This window comes from Mugil cephalus, chromosome 2 (genome assembly GCF_022458985.1).
Source record: "Mugil cephalus isolate CIBA_MC_2020 chromosome 2, CIBA_Mcephalus_1.1, whole genome shotgun sequence".
NCBI classification, from domain to species: domain Eukaryota; kingdom Metazoa; phylum Chordata; class Actinopteri; order Mugiliformes; family Mugilidae; genus Mugil; species Mugil cephalus.
In genome coordinates, this window is record NC_061771.1 from 28498270 (window position 1) to 28518224 (window position 19955).

The following is a 19955-nucleotide window of genomic DNA, read 5'->3' on the forward strand; positions in this document are numbered from 1 at the left end:
TTTTATATTCCCGTTTTCAACATTTTTTGAATATTTTTTGAAAAGAGCTATATTATTATTATTATTATTATTATTATGAACCTTATTTCTCAGATCAAGCCCAGTCTATGGTGACGTGATCAGGGTTGGACTCTTAGGTTTTACAAAAGCAGCGGATTATAAAATATCCTCCCAGGCTGACAGAAACAGATCTCATAAGAATAAACTGATTGTCTTGTGTCCAAAAAAAAAAAATAAATAATAATAAAAAAAAAAAATCTATGATGTGCAGCTTTAATACAAAACCCAGTTTAACTATGAATTACACTATGATGCAGTGTAAAACAAACAAACAAACATCAGATATGCTTTATTTTATCGTATTTTATTTTACTTTTGTCGTCTCGTGAGTAAAAGCAGCGCAATGTGAGGCAGAATCAGGTAACCCTGTGATATTAAAATGCCACAGACGGATTTATGGTTCTCATCATCGGGGCTCGTAAAGTGGTATTATGGGCTGAGCGGAGGAGGAGGAGCGGGTGGGGCCTGGCTGGGAACACAGAGGCTGAGACTGTGGTCACTGACCGGAGACTCCACGGGCTTTTATTCCACTAAAACCAGACCGCATGTCTGACCCAGGGGTCCGCCTGCTGCCGGGAGCAAACTGCGCACATCTCCCCAGATATCTGACAGATGGATGCGCTCCTGTCTTAGGGGAGGAGGATGAAAACATCGCCTGATAGAAAATTTCCTCCTTTTCTGTGGCATTTTCGCTCTTAGCCTATTTATGGGAGGCTTGGCCCTTTCTTTATAACGGGAACGAGATCTCCGCGGTTAGCTATGTGAAGAGCAGATCGCCCGTAATTCTCGCTTCGTGATCCTGACTAATAATTATGAACAACGCGCAAGATATGTCGCCCGATTTCGTGTTGATGCGCCTGGTTTCCGCGGCCGAGGATGACCGCTTGGACGCAGAAAACGGGAACCTGCCGCCGGGATCGGTGGTGCCGGGGCTGGGGAAGGAGGTCCTGGCTCACAGCGGCGTCAAAGCGGGCTTGGATATCGGTCGAGACCCGGGCCTGGAGCATCCCAGCGGCCACCTGAACAAAGCCCAGCCGAGCGGCGAGCAGGGCTCGGCTGCACCTGACTCCTCCGCGGGGACGGAGAGCCGAGCGCCGCTGTGCGCGCCTCCGCCGCAGCAGAGCTCCATGGAGGCCCAGGGCTTCGACTTCGCTACCAGCCCCGGCCTACGGCCTCAGCTGCTGGTTTTCTCCAACATAATGCGGAACGGAGAGGGGATTCTAGAGCTGGACCGTCTGAACCAGCCCAGGGATGCTCTGGACCAGAGCCCGGGCTCCGGCTTCTCCGGCCCAGCTGCGAATAACAACACTCTGAGTCCCAGGGACGTTCAGCAGCAGCAGCAAAACCTGCTGGACCGGACATGGGGGGCGCATCCGCCAGTCTCCGTGTCTGCGGAGATGCAGGGAGCTGCGGAGCTGTGCCGCGGGCATCCTCTCATCGCCACCCCGCCCGAATGGCCGGCGTTGTCGGAGAGATCCACTGCCCTCACCGTTATCGACTCTAAATGGGGCTGTGCCACCAGGGACCGCGAGGGCGCCGTGTTTGAGCTGGCCCGGCGGTTCGGGAAGCTGGGTGTCGGTGCGGTGCCCAAGATGCTCTTGAAAGCAGGGGAGCTCCCGCAGTGCTCGTGTCAGGGTGCGCACGGCCCGGTCGGAGTGGGAGTGGAGCCCGGCGATGACCCGACGGAGACTAGCGACGCTTTGTTGGTGCTGGAGGGTCTGGGGAGCGGGGACGTCGACGGCCTGGGCATGGACGAGTGCGCGGAGGACGAGGCAGACGACGAGAGCGGGCGCCGCGAGTTTTTACTCAACAGGAAGAAGGAAATAGTGCAAAAAATGTCGGGGTCTTTCTCCATCAGCAGCTTCCAGCTGGAGCTGAGGAGGCCGGTGGAGGAGGTGGCTCCGGCGGCGACCGAAGCGGCGGCGGCGGCGGCGGTGGCGCACCTCGGCGCGCAGGTGTGCAGCCTCCACGGGAACTTGTCCAGCCGGCTCTCGCAGGTAAGCTCTGGGAACCCGGAGGTCGCCACGCACTTTTCAGTCAAGTCACCGTCTCCCACGCCGGTCCAGAACTCACCGTGGGCGACGAGCCCGAACCCGAGCCAGGCGTCGACCCCCAGGAAGCGGCCGGAGCGGTGCACCAGCGCGCCCCGGACTCCCGCGGGCCGGGCCGCCGGTGGGGAGAAGCCGCTAAAAGTTCCAGGGAAGTCCAAAAAGGGCTCTTTAAAAATCCGACTGAGTAAACTATTCCGGACTAAAAGCTGCAGCGGCTCCAGTCACCTCCTGGACAAGAGGCCCTCCGTGACCTACTCAGTGTCTTCTGCAGGGAGTCTGGTGGACATGGCGAGCACAGCTGGTGCTGAGCAGGACGCAGACAGGTGAGGAGGTTCTCCATGTTTGTGGATTAAGTGAAATCAGGGGTGAATCAAGGTCCAAAATCTGGGTAGATGTAGGCCACAGAGAAAGGTTGTTTGTGATGTAAAATAGAACTGATTTCTGATTTCTTTGTCATGATGTGGAGGTCAGAGGTTAAACAAACCAAAGACAGGCCACATCAGAAACCTAGAAAACAGAATGGTCCAACTTTGAAGTCCTGGATGAAAGAAAACCTTAGCATTCCTCAAAATATAGTGTGAACCAGTCACTGGTTCTGTACTCAGGTCAAAGCATTTTTCAAGTTTTATTCTCTAAGAACTTAGAATAACTCTCACCTGGCAGCTTTTCCTCTTTCCAAACTTTTTTTTTTTTTTTTTTTTTGCCGGTATTACACATCATTAGATGGAGATATTTTCCTCTGTGGCTCGTCCTCCTCTGTCCTCCTCACTGCCTAGTCGTCATTATTCGCGGGAGAACACTGAGGGAAGACTGTGATTAAAAAAACATCGCTTCAGAAGCTTTTTGGAGTGCCACAGCCAAAGAGCATCAAACAGAGGAGGAAAGAAATAAGTTTTCAAAAGAGACTGAGCCGCACACGCCCGCACGATTAAAAAAAAAAGTTTCTGAATGTCTGCAGCTGCTTTACTAATGCTCCTTCTGCACACTAACTCTTCTCTGGTGGTTTTGTCTTTCTTTCTTTCCTTCTTTCTTTCTTTCTTTCTTTCTTTCTTTCTTTCTTTCTTTCTTTCTTTCCTTCTTTCTTCTGTCCGTCTTGACGACTGTCCTGCAGCCACAGCCAGCCCAGACTGACCAGGGCCCACAGTGCCTTCTCCCCTGCCTCCCTTTCTGCCTCCCTCTCTGCTTTCACCGGTAAGGGCTAAGTGTCACCCTTCAACGTGCTCTTAATGACTCAGAAAATAGCACCGTGAGACGTTAAAAATATCTCCACCGTCATTTCGCTCGACGGCCAAGTCAAAATATTCATCTTCATCATCACAGGACGTAGAAAAAGGACAAGTTTGAGTCATTGTTTGACACTTTTCCTTGAATTTTATTACATGTGTAGTGAGTTAGGACATTTGGTCAGCGTTTGAAGCAGCAATTTGGTCAAATTTATGTTCACAAATAAACAACGTTTCTCCAGACAGATGTATAAGCTCCCTAGTTTAACTCTGTCCATTGCATATTCACTTCAATACTGCACTTAGATGCAGCTTGATGGTGCTTGTACGTTACTTGAATATTTCCCTCGACCGCGACCCACGCAAAGGTTTCCACGAGTCTTCTCTGATTTCTCTCATTTCTCTCTGGGGTTCGGTGTCGTCACGTAACTTGTAGCACTGCTCCGTTTCACATCCAGGTCTGAAAATGTACGTGCACGGTCAGAGAACGACAAAGATCCTGCAGGATTATATCCTGTTTCATTCAGAGAAAACGTTAATGCCGAGCCACTGAGTCGCTTTGACCTTTATCATCATGCTGTATGTTTTAAAGTATTAAACGTGTTCAAAGCTGCACAGCAACATCGATTCAAGGCAACGTCTCCCAAAAGCCTCTGGACATTTCCACCACTAATACAGCTCCAATATTAATATTACTTTAGTGTATTTGTTGTTGATTCTTCAGTGGAGAAAATGTCAGAAAACTGTGGAAAATGCCGTTCACTGCTTCCTGAACCGCAGCCGAACATAAACTAATGGAAAACAGGAATGTTTACAGATACATACGGATCAGCCACAACATTATGACCACCGACAGGAGACATAAATGACATTTAAACCATCTTGTGATGATTCAGTGTTCTGCTGGGAAACTTTTGGACCTGGCATTCATCCATGTGGATGTTACTTAGACATGTAGCACCCAGACCAGACCATGGACCACTACCCCATAGCAATGACACTCCTTGATAGTAGCTGCCGTCCCGTAGACAGGTAGACACACAAAAACACCTTACGAACAACTAAAAAGAAATTACGAAGAACAGCACTAGATCCCAAACTGATCCAGTATCTGTGGGATGAGCCACAGACGGAGGAACCTCCCCTCAACCCACAGGACCCAGAACTATGCATCATATAACGAAACTGGCAAAGTTCAGCCATGCTTTTAAAAAGATATGGAAATACACAAAATACTCTGCAACATGCACTTAAAAACAGCCCCATTCACAGACAGAACAGGGGCATGAATATTAAATATACCGGACAAGAATTTAAAATATTAAAGTGGGTTTTATTGTTGCTGAGTGTAATGATAAATAATATATTTATTATAATATTGGCGTGACCCGATTAAGCCTTTTTGCTTTGGGGCTTTGAGTTTCACTAAAATGTTGGGAACAGGTATCCACATATCAGGAAGGATGTGTGTTTGATGTCCTACCCAGACAGCCAAGAAGCTCAACATTTATGACAACGAAACCCTACTAAGTTCTCCAATTAACAATCAAGGTGCAACATCTAGATTAAATAATCATGTACATTAGGTGTCAGGTGTCCCGGTCAAACCTCTGGTCTAAACACAGGATCTGTGCTTTGGTCTTATACAGTACTGCTGATCAGTCGACTACAGCAGCCTGGAGGAATTTAAGCCAGTTCCTCACAGACACTTTTAAAACTGTACTGAATATTTAATGACTTTCATGACAGTGGAAGTGGGCAGAACAAAAGAGGTGGAAGTTAATAGTTTTTGAGTAGAACTGAACACAGAGTTGGACGTAAAGTAGATGTAAAAGCAGAGATGTAAATGCTTCAGCTTTCAAGATTTAACTGATCTTAGCAGTTGCTAAGATTAGCAGCTTGTTACATCCTCCACGAGATTAATTGCTCACCTCAAGAACAAGAACAGAGTTCGTTCTGACCAGGTCATTTACACCACACCTCATAGGCCCCTCCCACTGTAGCATACATGCTAAGCATTGTGGGAAATGTGGCAGACGTCGACTTTTCTAATTATTTTCCGATGTCCAGATCACACACAGTCTGATCTTTACCCAGGACACATTAGTGGTCACACTGTGAATATTAGCATCTGGGAGCTCACAGAGTGACTGCTAGCATTTCTGCTTTTGCGCATTAACCACAACCACTTCCAATTTCACAAGACTGGCGTGTTACGTTTGTACTCAGAAGTAGAATTTTCTGAGTTCGCAGTTGGATTTTTCTACTCAGAAAGTCGCAGAATCCTCACTACCCCCGAGCTGAGTTACCAAGATGGCCGCTCCGTATGTAAACAGTAATTAGAAGCTGATTCTGATTAGTTTTTGTTGCATTAAATCGGCCGTACAGACAGAATTTTCACCCATACATGTGTTGAAATGCTGTTACAGTGTAATTTAAGTTTTTCATGTTATATGGAAACTACAAGCCCATGTCTCACTAACAACGGCTAAAAACATTAGCCTGGTAAAACCAAAACAGATCCAAACACCATTGTGGCAAACTGTGATTAGTTGTGTATTTTTATATTATTCTTATAAATTTTTACCTCGTGTGGTCTTGTGTATTTCATCACTGTAAATAATTCTAGTAAAAACTCACGAGTTGGTTCAAGTAATCTGTTCGATTTACAAGTTGTGTAACTTAAATAGCCTAAATTTAGTTTAACAACATTATACCAATAATATTAGCTAATATCAAGATTTTTTTCATGATTTTTTTTAAACTTTAATTTCACTCAAAAATGTAAATGTTGAACAGACCAAGTTTCCACCAAGTTATATTTGGATAACGCAATTGCTTTCATGGAAGCGGCCATCTTGTTTTCAGACTTCCGTGGAAAGTTGATAACTCAGATGTGACGTCATTCCCAGAGTCGACTTCCGCCCTCGGCGATAAATAGAATCCACCATTAATAACCAGACACCACACGAGGAAAAAAAGTTCTGCCGGGTAAAAGCGAGAACAAATGTCTTGCTTCCTGCAGAGTAGCTTATGTAACAGCTGTAACTGTGGTGAGACAGGGATCAGACGTTTATTCTAGTTTGTCACATTATTCACACATTTATATTTAATTGAAGATTTTTTTTCCCCCTCAAACCTCCAGAAACATTTACCTCCTCAGACCTCAGCTTTTATTTGGCATGAATTTTCAATTTCTCCACGATATTTGGGATTAGTAAAACCTAAGACGTATAAAAACTAAGCATCATCATTGAAAGGGAAGTTTTTGGAAAAAATCAATGTCCTCGTATGTGGACACTGGGATTATTTCATTATTTATGTTATAAAAAAGTCACCAGTGTGTGACAGAACTATTTATTTTTAATACCTGAGCAAAGACAGAATTGCGAACAATGACGTCCCGACGTCTTCAAACGAGTACATGCTAATTATACATTATACGATACATGCTAACGCCGCATTGTATCGAACTAGAAGCGTTAATGAGCATAAATAAATAAGTTTTAACCTTTGCTACCATTAGATGGCAGACTGAAGCGTCCACTAATGAGGACGATGGTCTTAAATCATAGGTTTTCAACAGGGGGTCCACAGAGGTACTGCATGGGAGGGGTCGCAAAATCTTTGGTTGATTAGACATTTTTTATATATTTTTTATATTTCCATCACAAATTTAAGTTTCTTTAAATACACATTAACATGAATCCAACATATTTTAGTAACGGGATAAGGGATAGCTTAATGTTGAATGCAAAATCATAATAATGTATATTTATAAATAGCGCTAGGTAGAGTTTAATATAGAACACATTTAGTAGGTGGGTCCCTATTTAACGTCTCCATCAGTTTGTGGATCCTTTGCCTTAAAAACGTTGAAGACCGATGGTTTAAATGAAGCAGATTAAGCTGCGATAAAACCTAAAAGTTGATGTCTCCATATGAGGATGCGTTGTCTCAGGAGGTTCCCACTGTGTTCTCTATAGGAGGCAGGCTGAGCTGCTTGAAATCATGTGTTCACCATCTGATCTGTGATGTTCCACCACTCAAAGGGAGGCGATAGAGATGAGAGGGAGACGCTTCGGTTTAGTGAGTCCGGCCTTTCAGGAGGAGGTCGGCGGGGGATCCGTCCTCTAATGTTTGATTTCGTGTATTTCGCTGCCAGTAACCGACCCCCTCCCCACCCAACCACCCCGTCACCTCCACCCCCCTCCACCCCTCCCTTCTAACTGCAGAATGTGACTTTGGTAAACAGTGAATCTGCAGCATCTCAATTAGCCTAGAGATGGGACGTTGTTCTTTATTGCGGCGATTAGCCCTGATTAGCTCGGTGTAATTTTCCACAAACATCCTGCCTGGAAGCAGCTGTAATGTCACTCTGCAGAAGAGACAAAACAACATTTGCACAAAAAAACAAAAACAAAACACTTTCCCCCTTTTTTTTCCCTTTTCTTAAACTGTCTGCATATTTACTTCCTCCTTTCTCACTTTGTCTCCTCTGTCCTCCCCATCTGCTGCTCTTCCTCCAGGTGAGACTGTTTCTCTGGTGGATGTGGATATTTCGCAGCGAGGGGCGAGCACGCCTCACCCCCCCACACCTCCTCCTCCTCCACGCCGAAGTCTTAGTCTGTTAGGTACTTCTTCTCCTCCTCCTCCTCCTCCTCCTCCTCTGCTTCCTGTCGCTCTCTGCTTCTGTTTCTCTTCTCACTTACTCAAACACAAGCGCATCCATTTCTCCAGCTTCACCGCAGCGAGTGCAGATGAAAAATACTTATTAATTCAGTTTTCTGACGAGCGTCTCTGGAGCCCGTCCACCAGTTTTTTTTTTTTTTTTTTTTTTGTAATCTGCCCTAATCTGATTGGAGGAGCTTTGAAAGGTCAGCAGCAAACTCCAGATTTAATTTGAAATCCGGATGCTATGACTCAATCGATGGCAAGATAGCAAAGAAGAAACTGATTTCTCCGTCTCCTCACGGGCAAATAGTCTGTAACAGGGGAAATGAACATGTTATGTTCTTGTTTGGGCTTCACAGACCTGACTATTTTTACTTCTAATGGTTTTGTTTGTTTTTTTCTGACGCAACCAAACGGCTAAATTTAAAGTTTTTCCACGTTTAGTTCCTATTTTTTTTAAAATTAAATTTCCCTTTTGGTCAACGTAAACTTAGACCAACCTCTCAGTGAGTCTGTCTCTAAGACTGTCTCCTTTAAATATGCACCAGACTTTAGTTAAACACAAGGTTGGCTTCATTTTCTTTTAATATCAATAAGAATATTTAGTTTAGTAGTAGATTTATCCAACTAAAAGGCACCACAGGAGTTTTATAACTCCTCCTGCTGAGTGCTGGTCGCTCTTAAAGAAGTTGAAGATTCATTTGCTACTTGTAAAATACGGTGAACAAATTCAGCTCTGTCCATCACCACATGAAGCTCAAACGATCTGACTGGATGTTTGCTCCAAACCAGCGTTCTGCCACAAAGTATTTTACAGTATGTGGATGACGCTCTGGCTTCCGAGCTACGCTGCAAAAAGAAAGCAAAAAACCCTTTCATCAAAGAAATACGTCTTATGTTTTGTTCGGAGACAAGAACTTTGTGGTTATTTTAAGGATTTTTGACAAGCAAAAAAAATCTTAACTCAGATTTTTTTTTTTTTTTTTTTTAAATACAAGATGATTTGATTGAATATTTTATACTTTGCTTCTTTCTAGTAATGCTGTAAAGATCTATGGTTAGTCTGTTTGCACCAGAAAATCTAGAAAAAAAAAGAAAAAGGAAAAAAATATGAGAAAAACAAAATGCATAAAAGACAAAAAAAAGAAAAAAAAACACAGACAAACTAAAACTTTGCCACAGCTCATTCCTTAGAGTAGAATATGACACTGAATCACTTCATCCTTATGATAAATTTACTACTTAGTTGCCAGATTTTGTAAAATGATTGTCTCTATTTGCCTTAATGAATCTAATAAGTTAATTAAATAAAGTTAGTTAATCTGCAAATAAGTTATTTTTTAATGCAAATTGTGAATACTTCATTTATTTTTTTTTGTTTTTATTTTTATTTATTTTGTTTTTCTGATTAATTTAAATTTATTTTATTTTTATATTGTTCTTTTTATTTATTTTATCCTATTTTTTCACTTAATTATTATTATTTTATTTTCTAGTTTATTTCATGTTTCAGGCAGTGGGATGGGGCACCTGTATATGTGGATGTTCACAGTAGTAAAGGAAGATAAATAGTTGATTTTGCTAGTGGAGCTTGTTTTTTCCTCTGACACACCATTATTGGTAAAGTCTTAAGAGGTAAAGTTTCTTCCTTCCTTCCCTGACTTCACTCCCCCGTCCCCGTCCTCCCCCACCTCCTCTACCTTGTTGTCCTCCTCCTCTGTCCGACTCTCCTTAACCTTCCTCTCCTTCCTCCAGATGACATAGCCGGGCCTCAGCCTGGGCCCTTTCTAGTCAGCGTCATGGGCGCCTCCCTGCAGTCCCTCCCCCTGCCTCTCCCTCCTCCTCCTCCTCCCTCCCACGCCACCATCCAGCACAGTCTCAGCCTGAATGGTAAGACGTGTCTGGGGGTGGGGGCAGGTGGGGGCAGGTGGGCTCTCATCTCGGTAAACTGAGCGCCGTCGGTTTCCTCAACGTGACCACGTGTGCTAAAAGTGATTCATGTCGTCCCTGCTTTAGACACCTTCCTCCGGGCTCTTCCTCACTCCAACCCGTCGCCGGCTGATGCTCCGCCCACCTCCAGACAGGCTCCTCCCCCGATGCTGTGCGCCCTGCGCAGGTCCGAGGCCAGCAACTTCACCGCCAGCCTGAGGGAGCTGGAGAAGGTACGACATTCTGGGGCTGAGAGGAAGTTAACAAACAAAACTACCATCTTTTCTATTATGTATCCGATTTATCAGTAACTACACTAATCAGGCATAACATTATGACCACCCTCCTAATATTGTGTAAGTCTCCAAAACAGTTGTGACTCATCAGTGAAATGAATGGACATGGGCCTTCTGAGGGTGCTGAATGTTGTTGGTGGTGGGGGGTCTTTAAGGGGAGGGGCCACTGTAGATCATCCCACAGATACTTGATCAGTTTGTGATCTAGAGGATTTGGAGGCCAGGTCTTATGCTGTTCTTCATGTTTATTTTAGTTGTTCTTAAAGTGTTTTTGTGTGTCTGTGTCGTTGCTGTGAGGTTGGGGGGGGCATCCGGTCTGGTCTAGGTGGGTGCTACATGTCTAAGGAACATCAAAATGAATGAATGCCAGGTCCTAAAGTTTCCCGGCAGAACTTTGAACTGTCACAAGAGCGTTTAAATCTTATTTAGTCTACTTCTCCTGTCAGTGGTCATAATGTTGTGGCTGATTCCCAGATAAATCAGCCGTCAGCAAAGAATTAATTTACACCAAGCAAATCTCCCTCCAGCTTCTCCTACGTTGTTTCCGGTCTCATTCTTACCTTCGCCCTCTTCTTTACCCTTTTTTTTTATTATTATTATTCTATTATTTACTCCTGTAACCGGTCATAATGTTGTGGCTGATCGGTATATGTGAATGGATCATTTTGTCAGTTGGAAGTTTAAATTGTTGAAATGTCATTTATTTATCAAACGCCACATGAGTTGAGTTCATCTGTGTAAAGGTTGAGCAGGTTATTTCAATGTCACTTCACCTGAATGACTTTTTTATTTTATTTGTTTTGTTTTGGTTGTTATGGTGATGGTGGTGGTGGTGGGGGCGTCTCTGACCTGCAGTGCGGCTGGTACTGGGGTCCCATGAACTGGGAGGACGCAGAGATGAAGCTGAAGGGCAAACCGGACGGATCCTTCCTGGTCCGGGACAGTTCAGACCCTCGATACATCCTGAGCCTCAGCTTCAGGTCGCAGGGCGTCACGCACCACACGCGCATGGAGCACTACAGGGGTGAGACGCGTTTATTTACTCTATCATCATCATCACACTCTGGTGAATACGCTCACCTGCCACTTTATTAGGTACACCCGCTCGACTGAGCTACTCAGCCAATTTACGTGGCTGCAACGCTGACGCATGAGTACGTCACAAAACCACACACATGCACATTTGCACACGGGCGACAAACGTAACACGGTGCGTTCATGAGTCACCGCCATGAGGCCGCGGAGACAAACATTCATTATGCAGACGTGCCACCGCAGCCTCGGTCCCGTGTGCACGAACGCACCGCGGCCCGAGAGGCTTCCACATCGTGGCCCGAGTGACCGACGCGTCACGTGTTTGTGTTTTAGATTCTGATGAGTTCGGTTCAGTAGCAGAGGCTCGTTCCTCGTGTGTGTGGAGGCAGGAGAGACGGAGCGAGGCCACGTTTAGTCCAGCAAAGCGTAAAAAGACCAGAGGACGGAGCTCAGACCTGATCCTGGAATAAAACCCTTTAAACGTTCAGCTGGACTCAGGGGTCAGAGGTCAAAGGTCACATGTGCCTCAGGCCTCATGATCCGCACTAATTAACGAGCACAGACCGGAAACGAGTTCATGAACGAGAAGACAAGAAATCCTTCCTTCCTTCCTTCCTCCCTCCCTTCCTTCCTTCCTTCCTTCCTTCCTTCCTTTTTACTTCCTCCTTCCCTCTCATCCTTCCTTCCTCCCTCCCTCTCGTCCTTCCTTCCTTCCTTCATTTCTTCCTCCTTCTCGTCCTTCCTTCCTTCCTTCCTTCCTTCCTTCCTTCCTTCCTTCCTTCCTTCCTTCCTCTCGTCCTTCCTTCCTTTCTCGCTCCCTCTCGTCCTTCCTTCCTTCCTTCCTTCCTTGCTCCCTCTTGTCCTTCCTTCCTTTTTACTTCCTCCCTCCCTCTCATCCTCCCTTCCTTCCTTCCTTCCTTCCTCCCTCTCGTCCTTCTTTCCGTCTTTAATTTCTTCCTTCTTTCTTTGCTTCTTTTCTTCCTTCCTTTATTTCTTCCTTTTTACTTCCGCCCTCCCTCTCGTCCTTCCTTCCTTCCTTCCTTCCTTCCTTCCTCCCTCTCGTCCTTCCTTCCGTCTTTAATTTCTTCCTTCTTTCTTTGCTTCTTTTCTTCCTTCCTTCATTTCTTCCTTTTTACTTCCGCCCTCCCTCTCGTCCTTCCTTCCTTCCTTCTTCTCGTCCTTCCCTCCTTTCTCACTCCCTCTTGTCCTTCCTTCTTTCCTTCCTTCCGTCCTTCCTTCATTTCTTCCTTCCTTCCGTCCTTCCTTCCTTCCTTCCTTCCTTCCTTCTTTAAAACTTTAATTAGAAAAATCTAAAGACAAAATTATCAGATAATCATTGTTTATACTATGAGATACTTTATTAATTTAATTTACACAATAAAGTAAAAATACAGTAGATGACTTTACTATCTACAGTTCTATTCTAGTTACTGTGATTTAACCATTTGTCTGCTGTGATTTTCACTGTGATTTTGTCTCATGGACAAAGTATAAATTTACAGCAGTGAACCTGTAAAAAAAAAACACAGAGACGTGACTGTGTTTACTGCAGGACATAACTGTAGGTTCCACAGCCATTAGATCCAGTGCAGCCTGTCCATGCAAGTTAATAAAAGAAAGGAAGAAAAGAAAACTGAGGTTTGTTTGTTTTCCAGCACTTGCTTCATGTTGCAGCTTAGAGCGACAAAAAGAAAAAAAGGTGCAGGTCTAATTTTTGCACAGTTATTATTAAAACCATGAAAGAAGAGAAACAATAATACGAGAAGATGAACGTTTGCTCTCAGCCTTCATACCAGTGTAACATCATCCATATATATATATAATAATATATATAATAAACGTACACACTGACGTTTCTTCCTGGTTCCAGGGACGTTCAGTTTGTGGTGTCACCCGAAGTTCGAGGACCGCTGCCACTCTGTGGTGGAGTTCATCGAACGAGCCATCATGCACTCCAAGAACGGAAAATTCCTCTACTTCCTGCGCTCCAGGGTCCCAGGTGAAACAGAAACGTGTACATATATATTTATATATAGGTCAGGCACGCAATCAAAAATGCATGTGAGCTGCCACTTAGCGAGAAGTGCCTGAGAGACGGAGGAGAGGATGTGAATATGTGCGACCGTCTCTGTGACTGTGAATGATTCATGTTTGTGGGAGTTCATCATGTGTCGTTAACCGTGAAGCTTTTATGACTTGTAGTGGATTCAGTCGTGAAGCGTGTGGAGAAATACCTCAATAATCTCCATTATTTAAGTATAAACATTGTTTTTAGTTGTGGGTAGAAGGATTTGTAGCCGAGTGATGGATTCACTGAGCAAATTATAACAACTGTACGAAGAGTTTATCGGTGCACGTGTCCTGTCTTGGCTAAAGTTGGTTGCGTGGTGTGTTTTTGTGTGTGTTTTTGTGTGTGTTTTGTGCTTGCGTGAGAGTTTAAAAAGATTCTAATCTATATTTTTTTTAAAAAAGTGTCAACATCTTCTATAGTGAGTGTTTGGTTTGACTCTCTCTGCTCTCACAGTGTCATTTTTGTGACTTTTTTCAGATTTTCTTTTAAAGGGACAGATATGTCTCTTCAGAGGAGGTGGAGACCAACACTGAGCTAAAAGAGTTGCTTTGAAGTAGTTGTGGTTTTATGGAAATTGCTGCAGGTTTTTAGACAAATTCTAGCCAATAAGCGAGTAGAGTTCAACTGTTTAATGACGTAATAATCAGTTTTCCTTTGAATTAAAAAAGTGTTAAGATCTTCATCACTAGGTTTAGCTTGTCTTGGTTCCACGACTCTCACTGCTACCATCTGAACGTCCACGGAGGAGACAGATATGTCTCTTCAGAGGAGGTGGAGACCAAAACAGAGCTAATAGAGTTTGTAACCATGATGGTTTTTGATCGTGCCAAGGAGTGTTAACGTGTAGGAGAGTAGCCTGTTGTTCTGTTAAGTTCATGCAAATAAGTTATTGTGTCTGAAATAAATCAGCACAAAGAAATAAAAAGAAGCTAAAGAGACTTTTATTTCTCTCCGGTGGAGTCGGTGGAGACCAAAACAGAACTAAAAGAGTTGCTATTTCAGTTTTTATGGAATTTTTTTTAAACAAGTAATAATAATAAAAAAATTAAAAACATTTTTCAGTCCTTAATGGTCTGTGTTTGAAAGTCACAGAGGAGGAGATGAGGTCCATTAGAGGTTTCCAGCTGTGATTAACGTGTGTCTGTAGCCACTAAAGCTAAATATGATACCAAGACCAAAGTGCACAGGGATGGAAAAGTGTCAGAAAATCACGTTTACTCCTCGTTCCAGGGCTTCCTCCGACTCCAGTCCAGCTGCTGTATCCCGTGTCTCGCTTCAGCAACGTGAAATCACTACAACACCTCTGTCGCTTCTGCATCCGACAAATAGTTCGCATCGACCACATCCAGGAGCTTCCACTGCCCAGGTACGCGGCTCCTGTTAGTTCTTAAAGTCTGGACACATTCACACAACATCCTATATGACGGGTGAAGAAGGACACCTGGACATTTTTATAAAGCTGGCATCTCATTTTAATACCACGTCAGATTGAGTTCAATAAGAACCGATCCACCACTTTCTGTGGACTTTGGTGTCTAATGTTGATTGTGTATCTTTTTCTGTAGCTACGCTGCTCATTCATTCAGTCAAATGTTACAGACAGTTACCTTTATATAATATGAGCCAGATTCACCTCCTAGAAAAATATCTGAGTCCTAGTTGAATAACGGTTTTAGATGTAAGAGTCTATGTGTTTAACAAACTGACATATGATTTCATTAACCTCCTGAGACCTGAGCTTTTGTTTGGTATAAATTTTCAGTTTCTCCATTTCATTAAGAGCTATAAAAACTAAGCATCGCCTTTGAAGTGGAAGTGGTTCTTGGGAAAAAATGTCCTCATGTGTGGACACAGGGATTAATTCACTCAATATTATAATAATTAAGGCAATAAAGGCCATATATATATATGTATATATATAGTGATTGCACAAACTTAAAACTTAATGTCCCCATACGAGGACGCAGGGTCTCAGGAGAATAAAAAAAAAAAGATCCAAAAGGGAACTTTAAAAGTATTAAAAGCCTTTATTTAAGAACGGCAAGAAGCTGGTTAAAAGTACATGGGCCTGATGGGCGGCCATATTGGCAGAGGTTTCATTATTTGAGTGAGATCGAAATAATTAATAATTGGATTTTTCACTGGAAAACAAATAGAAATCTGAAAGTGTGAGCTCAGCTAAGCTTCCCAGAGAGAGTCCCTGTACACGATGAGGACGTGTAGTATCTGTCGAAGGTTTTAATCAGTAATAATAATAATATAAACCTTTCGTCTGGTTTCGGCCTTTGACTTGTAACTGTTGTTTCTCGTGTTTCTATTTCTTTTCCCCCCTCAGGCCGCTGATCTCCTACCTGAGTAAATTTTATTACTACGACCCCGAGGAGGAGATGTACCTGTCAATCAAGAGCATCCGGAGGGTGGTGGGAGCTGTGCAGGAGGCCGAGTCGCAGACGTAGCAGCAGAGGTCTCATCGGCTCAAGTGAGCGAGCGTCACAGCGGCCGTGATGATTGTTGCGCTTCTTGATTTCTGCAAGAAATTTCTTTTTTTTGGGGATATTTTTGTATGAGGAATATGAAGCTTGAACCAAATCCGAAATGGGGACGCTGCTCTATATGAAGGAACAGAGAATGTTGATTAATTGATTGATCTTATGCACTAATTATTAAGCATTATTTGGCATCACATTAATCTAGTTCCACTTCACCTTGTCTGCAGGTTTCTTACGGAGGACTTGTCTGTAGCGGCCTGCCAGTCCTGCAGCATCAGCCGATCAGAGTCCCTGGACGCCTGCGTGTCCAGCTGGACTGAGATGGACCTTCCCCTGTGTTAATGTGGACTAATGAGAGGAGGGATGACTGTTTGCAGCTGGATGGACGGCGGGACAGATGTGCAGATACGGAGGAGGAGGAGGAAGAAGGACTGGGTCGCGTCTGAGGAGGGACTGCAGGGAAGGTCTCGCCTGAAAAGCTGCTGGCAGGAAAAACAAAAAGAGAGAAAGAGGCCGTGCGTGGATTATGAACTCAATTCTCCGGTTTCCTGCTGAGCTGGACTTCTGAAACACAATGCACTGGTCGATTTGTACAACTGCTCTTTGCTGCCATTTCTTTGTTTTTTTTCCCTTCCATTCTGTCAAAATGAGGAGTTTTTGGGTTGAAAGTTGCCCCTCGGGGTAGATAGATGTACGCACAGAGGCAGGGCAACAGAGGCACAACCATCAAACTATTTATTGAGTCCAGCAGCAAAAACGAAAATGAAAACACTTGAGTTCAGCTTTTACTGAGGAAACGGTTTCAGTTCTTTGTTTTTGGAGTTGATCCTCTGACACTTTATTTCCACCGATTAAACAGAGACATATACAGCAACAACCAGATCCCTTTTTGCTTTTTGCATCCACTGGTTTACCAAAAAACATTTCTAGCTGCATCACTTGATTAAATCTATGGAGCGGAATGACACTCGCAGATCGTCAGCTGTTTCTTAAATAATTTAGGTGTTTCCCTCACAACTACACCACAGCTGCTGCTCAGTTTTTGGAGAAAACAAATCAACAATAAGAAAAACAAAGATGTTCACATAGATCAGTCATAACATTATGACCACCTTCCTGATATTGTGCCTCCAAAAGTGGCACAAGGGCACAAAAGTGTTTTTGTGTGTGTGTCAGGCTGCATCCTGCTGTCATTGCTATGGGCTGGGGGGGTCTGGCCTGGTCTGGTCTGGTCTAGGTGGGAGCTACATGTCTAAGTAACATCCACTCGAAGAACACCGAATTGTCACAAGATGGTTTTAAATGTTAATTACGTCTCCTGTCAGTGGTCATAATGTTGTGGCTGATCAGCCCCCCTGGTGCAGCATTGCAAAGTGCAAAGTTCAGAGCTTCAATTTTACTTGAAGTCGATGGTCTTCAACAGTTTCAGGTTCCTGTGGTTTCTTTCCAGATGAACCGATGAACTCGTTGCTTTTGAGGATCCAGTCCGGATATAAGGAGCTCCAACAGCTGGACGCCTACGTTTCAACTCAAGGGAGATAAAGGGTGAACTCACCGCTGCTCTGCAGTAGCTGTTAACATCTGAAATGACACCAAAGAAAAGAAGAAAATCCTCCAAAAAAAAAACAACAAAAAAAACAAAAATCCATTTTACATTACAATGACATGTTTTTTTTGTTTTTCCTGATTTAAGGTTTCATTTTCCATGGTACAGATCATTGGGATTTGACAGCATTAGTAAAAAGACTTATGCAAACAAACATAAAAACTAAAGAAGAACTTGAAGAATCCCGGCTGCTGCTGGAGGAAGGTTACAGCCCGGTGCCTCGTTGTTTCCCTGCCTCTCGGTGTCTTTATCTTTTCCGTGGCTGCTCCTAAACTGTCAGTTTTATTTGTTGAAATGCCCCCAAGGTGTATTTTGCTCACTCTGTTTCTCGGTACTCAGAAGCTGGCTACTGGCTCAGCGTTTTCAGTAAAAACAAAAAAAAACAAAAAAAAAAAAAAAAAAAGGAAGAAAAATAAACTTTGGTGTGTCGCATATTTATTTATTTATTTTATTTTTTTGAGTATTTTTATATTACGATTGAAACTAGTGCTATTTATAAATACACATTATTATTTTGCATTCGATTTTAAGTTATTCAAACAATACACAGGTTCATTTCTGCCACCATTTATCCCTTTACTAGGGCGGGATTAAAAAACAAAACAAATATGACAAATGTCCAATCAACCAAAGATTTTATGACCCCCTCTCCTTCTGCAGTACCACCGCGCACACTCTAGGGGGCGTGGACCCACTGTTGAAGACCTATGTCCTAAACGATGAGATACGATGAAGAGCTTTGTAAAAAAACAAAACAAAAAAGCAAAACAAAAAAAAACAACAACAAAACAAGCTCAACTTTGGGCTTTCTGTTACTCTTCTACTAAAAATAGTATTTATTTTTAGTAGAAGAGTAACTAAAGAGCTAATTTGTGAAATGACGGTTCCTATTTGTTGTGGAACCGAGTCCCAGAACAATACTCCTCTATAATCTATTTTTTTTTTTTTTTTTAATTTTTGATGAGTTAAATGAATGAATGAGCTAAATCCAATGATTGACCAAAAAATATAAAAATAAATAAAATAAAAATAAATAAAATAAAAAAAGAACTCAAAATTCATGACATAAGAAGCCAGGACCATATAGAATAATATTGCACCTAAACATTTAACTTATAGTTTCTTATAAAGCAAAGAAAGACAAGAACTTTCCTAATATCAAATAATCTGGAAACAGATATTTTAGTTAATGTATTTTTCAGTGAACTAAAGCATGATTTGACTGATCGTCTCAGCTGTAGTGACAGTAAACTTGTGTTTATTTTCCAGGCAGCAGTTTACGAATGCAACCCTATTAGGCAGCCACCAGGATTGAAATATAGATGTGACAAAAGCCGCTGAGGAGTTAACTCTGTGAGGATGTTTCACAGCTTCTGGCTTCTCGGCGTAGAAAGTGCTTCATATATATATATATATATTTTTTAATGTCAGTTATTCCCTTTGAAATGTTTAAGGCTGAAAAGTCTCCAGCTTTGGCTCGATGAGGAACTCTGCTCAGTAAAAAAAAAAAAAAAAGTGAGAAATCTGAGTTAAATTATGCAGCTCTCTTTTTCCGAGGAGCCTGGGGAGAAGGTGATAGACAGTATCTGGATCCTCCACCGCCAACTAGCAGCACACTTGAGGTGAAGAGGGAGGAAAGTGCTTCAGCTAAAAGCAGTAGTTGCCCCGGCACTTAAAAATAAAAAAATAAAATAAAAGCCATGCTGTTATGCATGGAGAGGATGAGGACGCATCTGGGACAATCAAGAGATGCCTGTGTGTGAATAAGGTCAAGTGCACTCTCTGGGAAAAGGCTCCGTGAAAAAGCCTCTGCATGCGCCGTGGATGTGAACAGAGTCACGAAGAGCGATCCGCTGAGAAAGAGGGACGGCTCATCGTCTTACATGTCGGCTCGCGGCGCCCGGGGGGCCAAACTGGGCTGATGTTGACGACAGATGGGACTGACAGCCACAGTTTTTCCCAACAGGGTGAAAGGCCTGCCGAGGCAGAGCTGCGGTCACGACGGACGTGCTTGTTGGGTTGTAACAGGAAACCAAAACGTCTATTCCCACCGTAGCTGGACGCCAGACAGAGAATAAACATGATCCTCACCCTGTCACTTCAAAATTTATGGTGTCAACTCATTTTATTGCCTTGCGATTAATAACAAATAACACATAATATACTCAAACTGTAACTTGTATTATGCATAATAATAACAGTAAAAATAATAATAACATACTTTAAAGCTATTTTAATCACTTGCTGCAGGGAAAGATTTTTATTTTGCACCAAAAGTTACATAAACAGTTATCAAAACAATATATTTTCTGCAAGTCACCTTTGACCCCCCCATACAGGAGGCTGACGTCAGATCCGTGCGCTACAGACAGTCTAAACGCATGATAGCATGCACCATTATGAACATGTAATACACCAAAATGACGGGGGGAAACTCATCTAAAAGCCTCTATCAGACATCACCACAAATAAAACCCCAAGCAATTGTATGGGAATGGCCCTGACGATTGCAACGATGTCT

General features: G+C 43.1%; 1 protein-coding gene across 3 annotated transcripts; it reads left to right on the forward strand.

Annotated features, from left to right (window-relative positions):
• The first annotated feature begins 413 nt into the window (after positions 1-413).
• socs7 (suppressor of cytokine signaling 7) lies at positions 414-16977 on the forward strand. Of its 3 annotated transcripts, XM_047577776.1 has the most exons (10): positions 414-2434; positions 3223-3302; positions 7864-7968; positions 9764-9898; positions 10025-10170; positions 11089-11257; positions 13139-13267; positions 14570-14705; positions 15675-15818; positions 16056-16977. In XM_047577776.1, exons 1-9 carry the CDS (start codon positions 873-875, stop codon positions 15793-15795), a joined length of 2583 nt encoding a protein of 860 aa, XP_047433732.1. In that variant the 5' UTR covers positions 414-872; the 3' UTR covers positions 15796-15818; positions 16056-16977. The 3 variants fall into 3 exon arrangements, with proteins under 3 accessions (XP_047433732.1, XP_047433733.1, XP_047433734.1); XM_047577777.1 differs by lacking the exon at positions 9764-9898; XM_047577778.1 differs by lacking the exons at positions 7864-7968; positions 9764-9898.
• The last annotated feature ends 2978 nt before the right edge of the window (positions 16978-19955 follow it).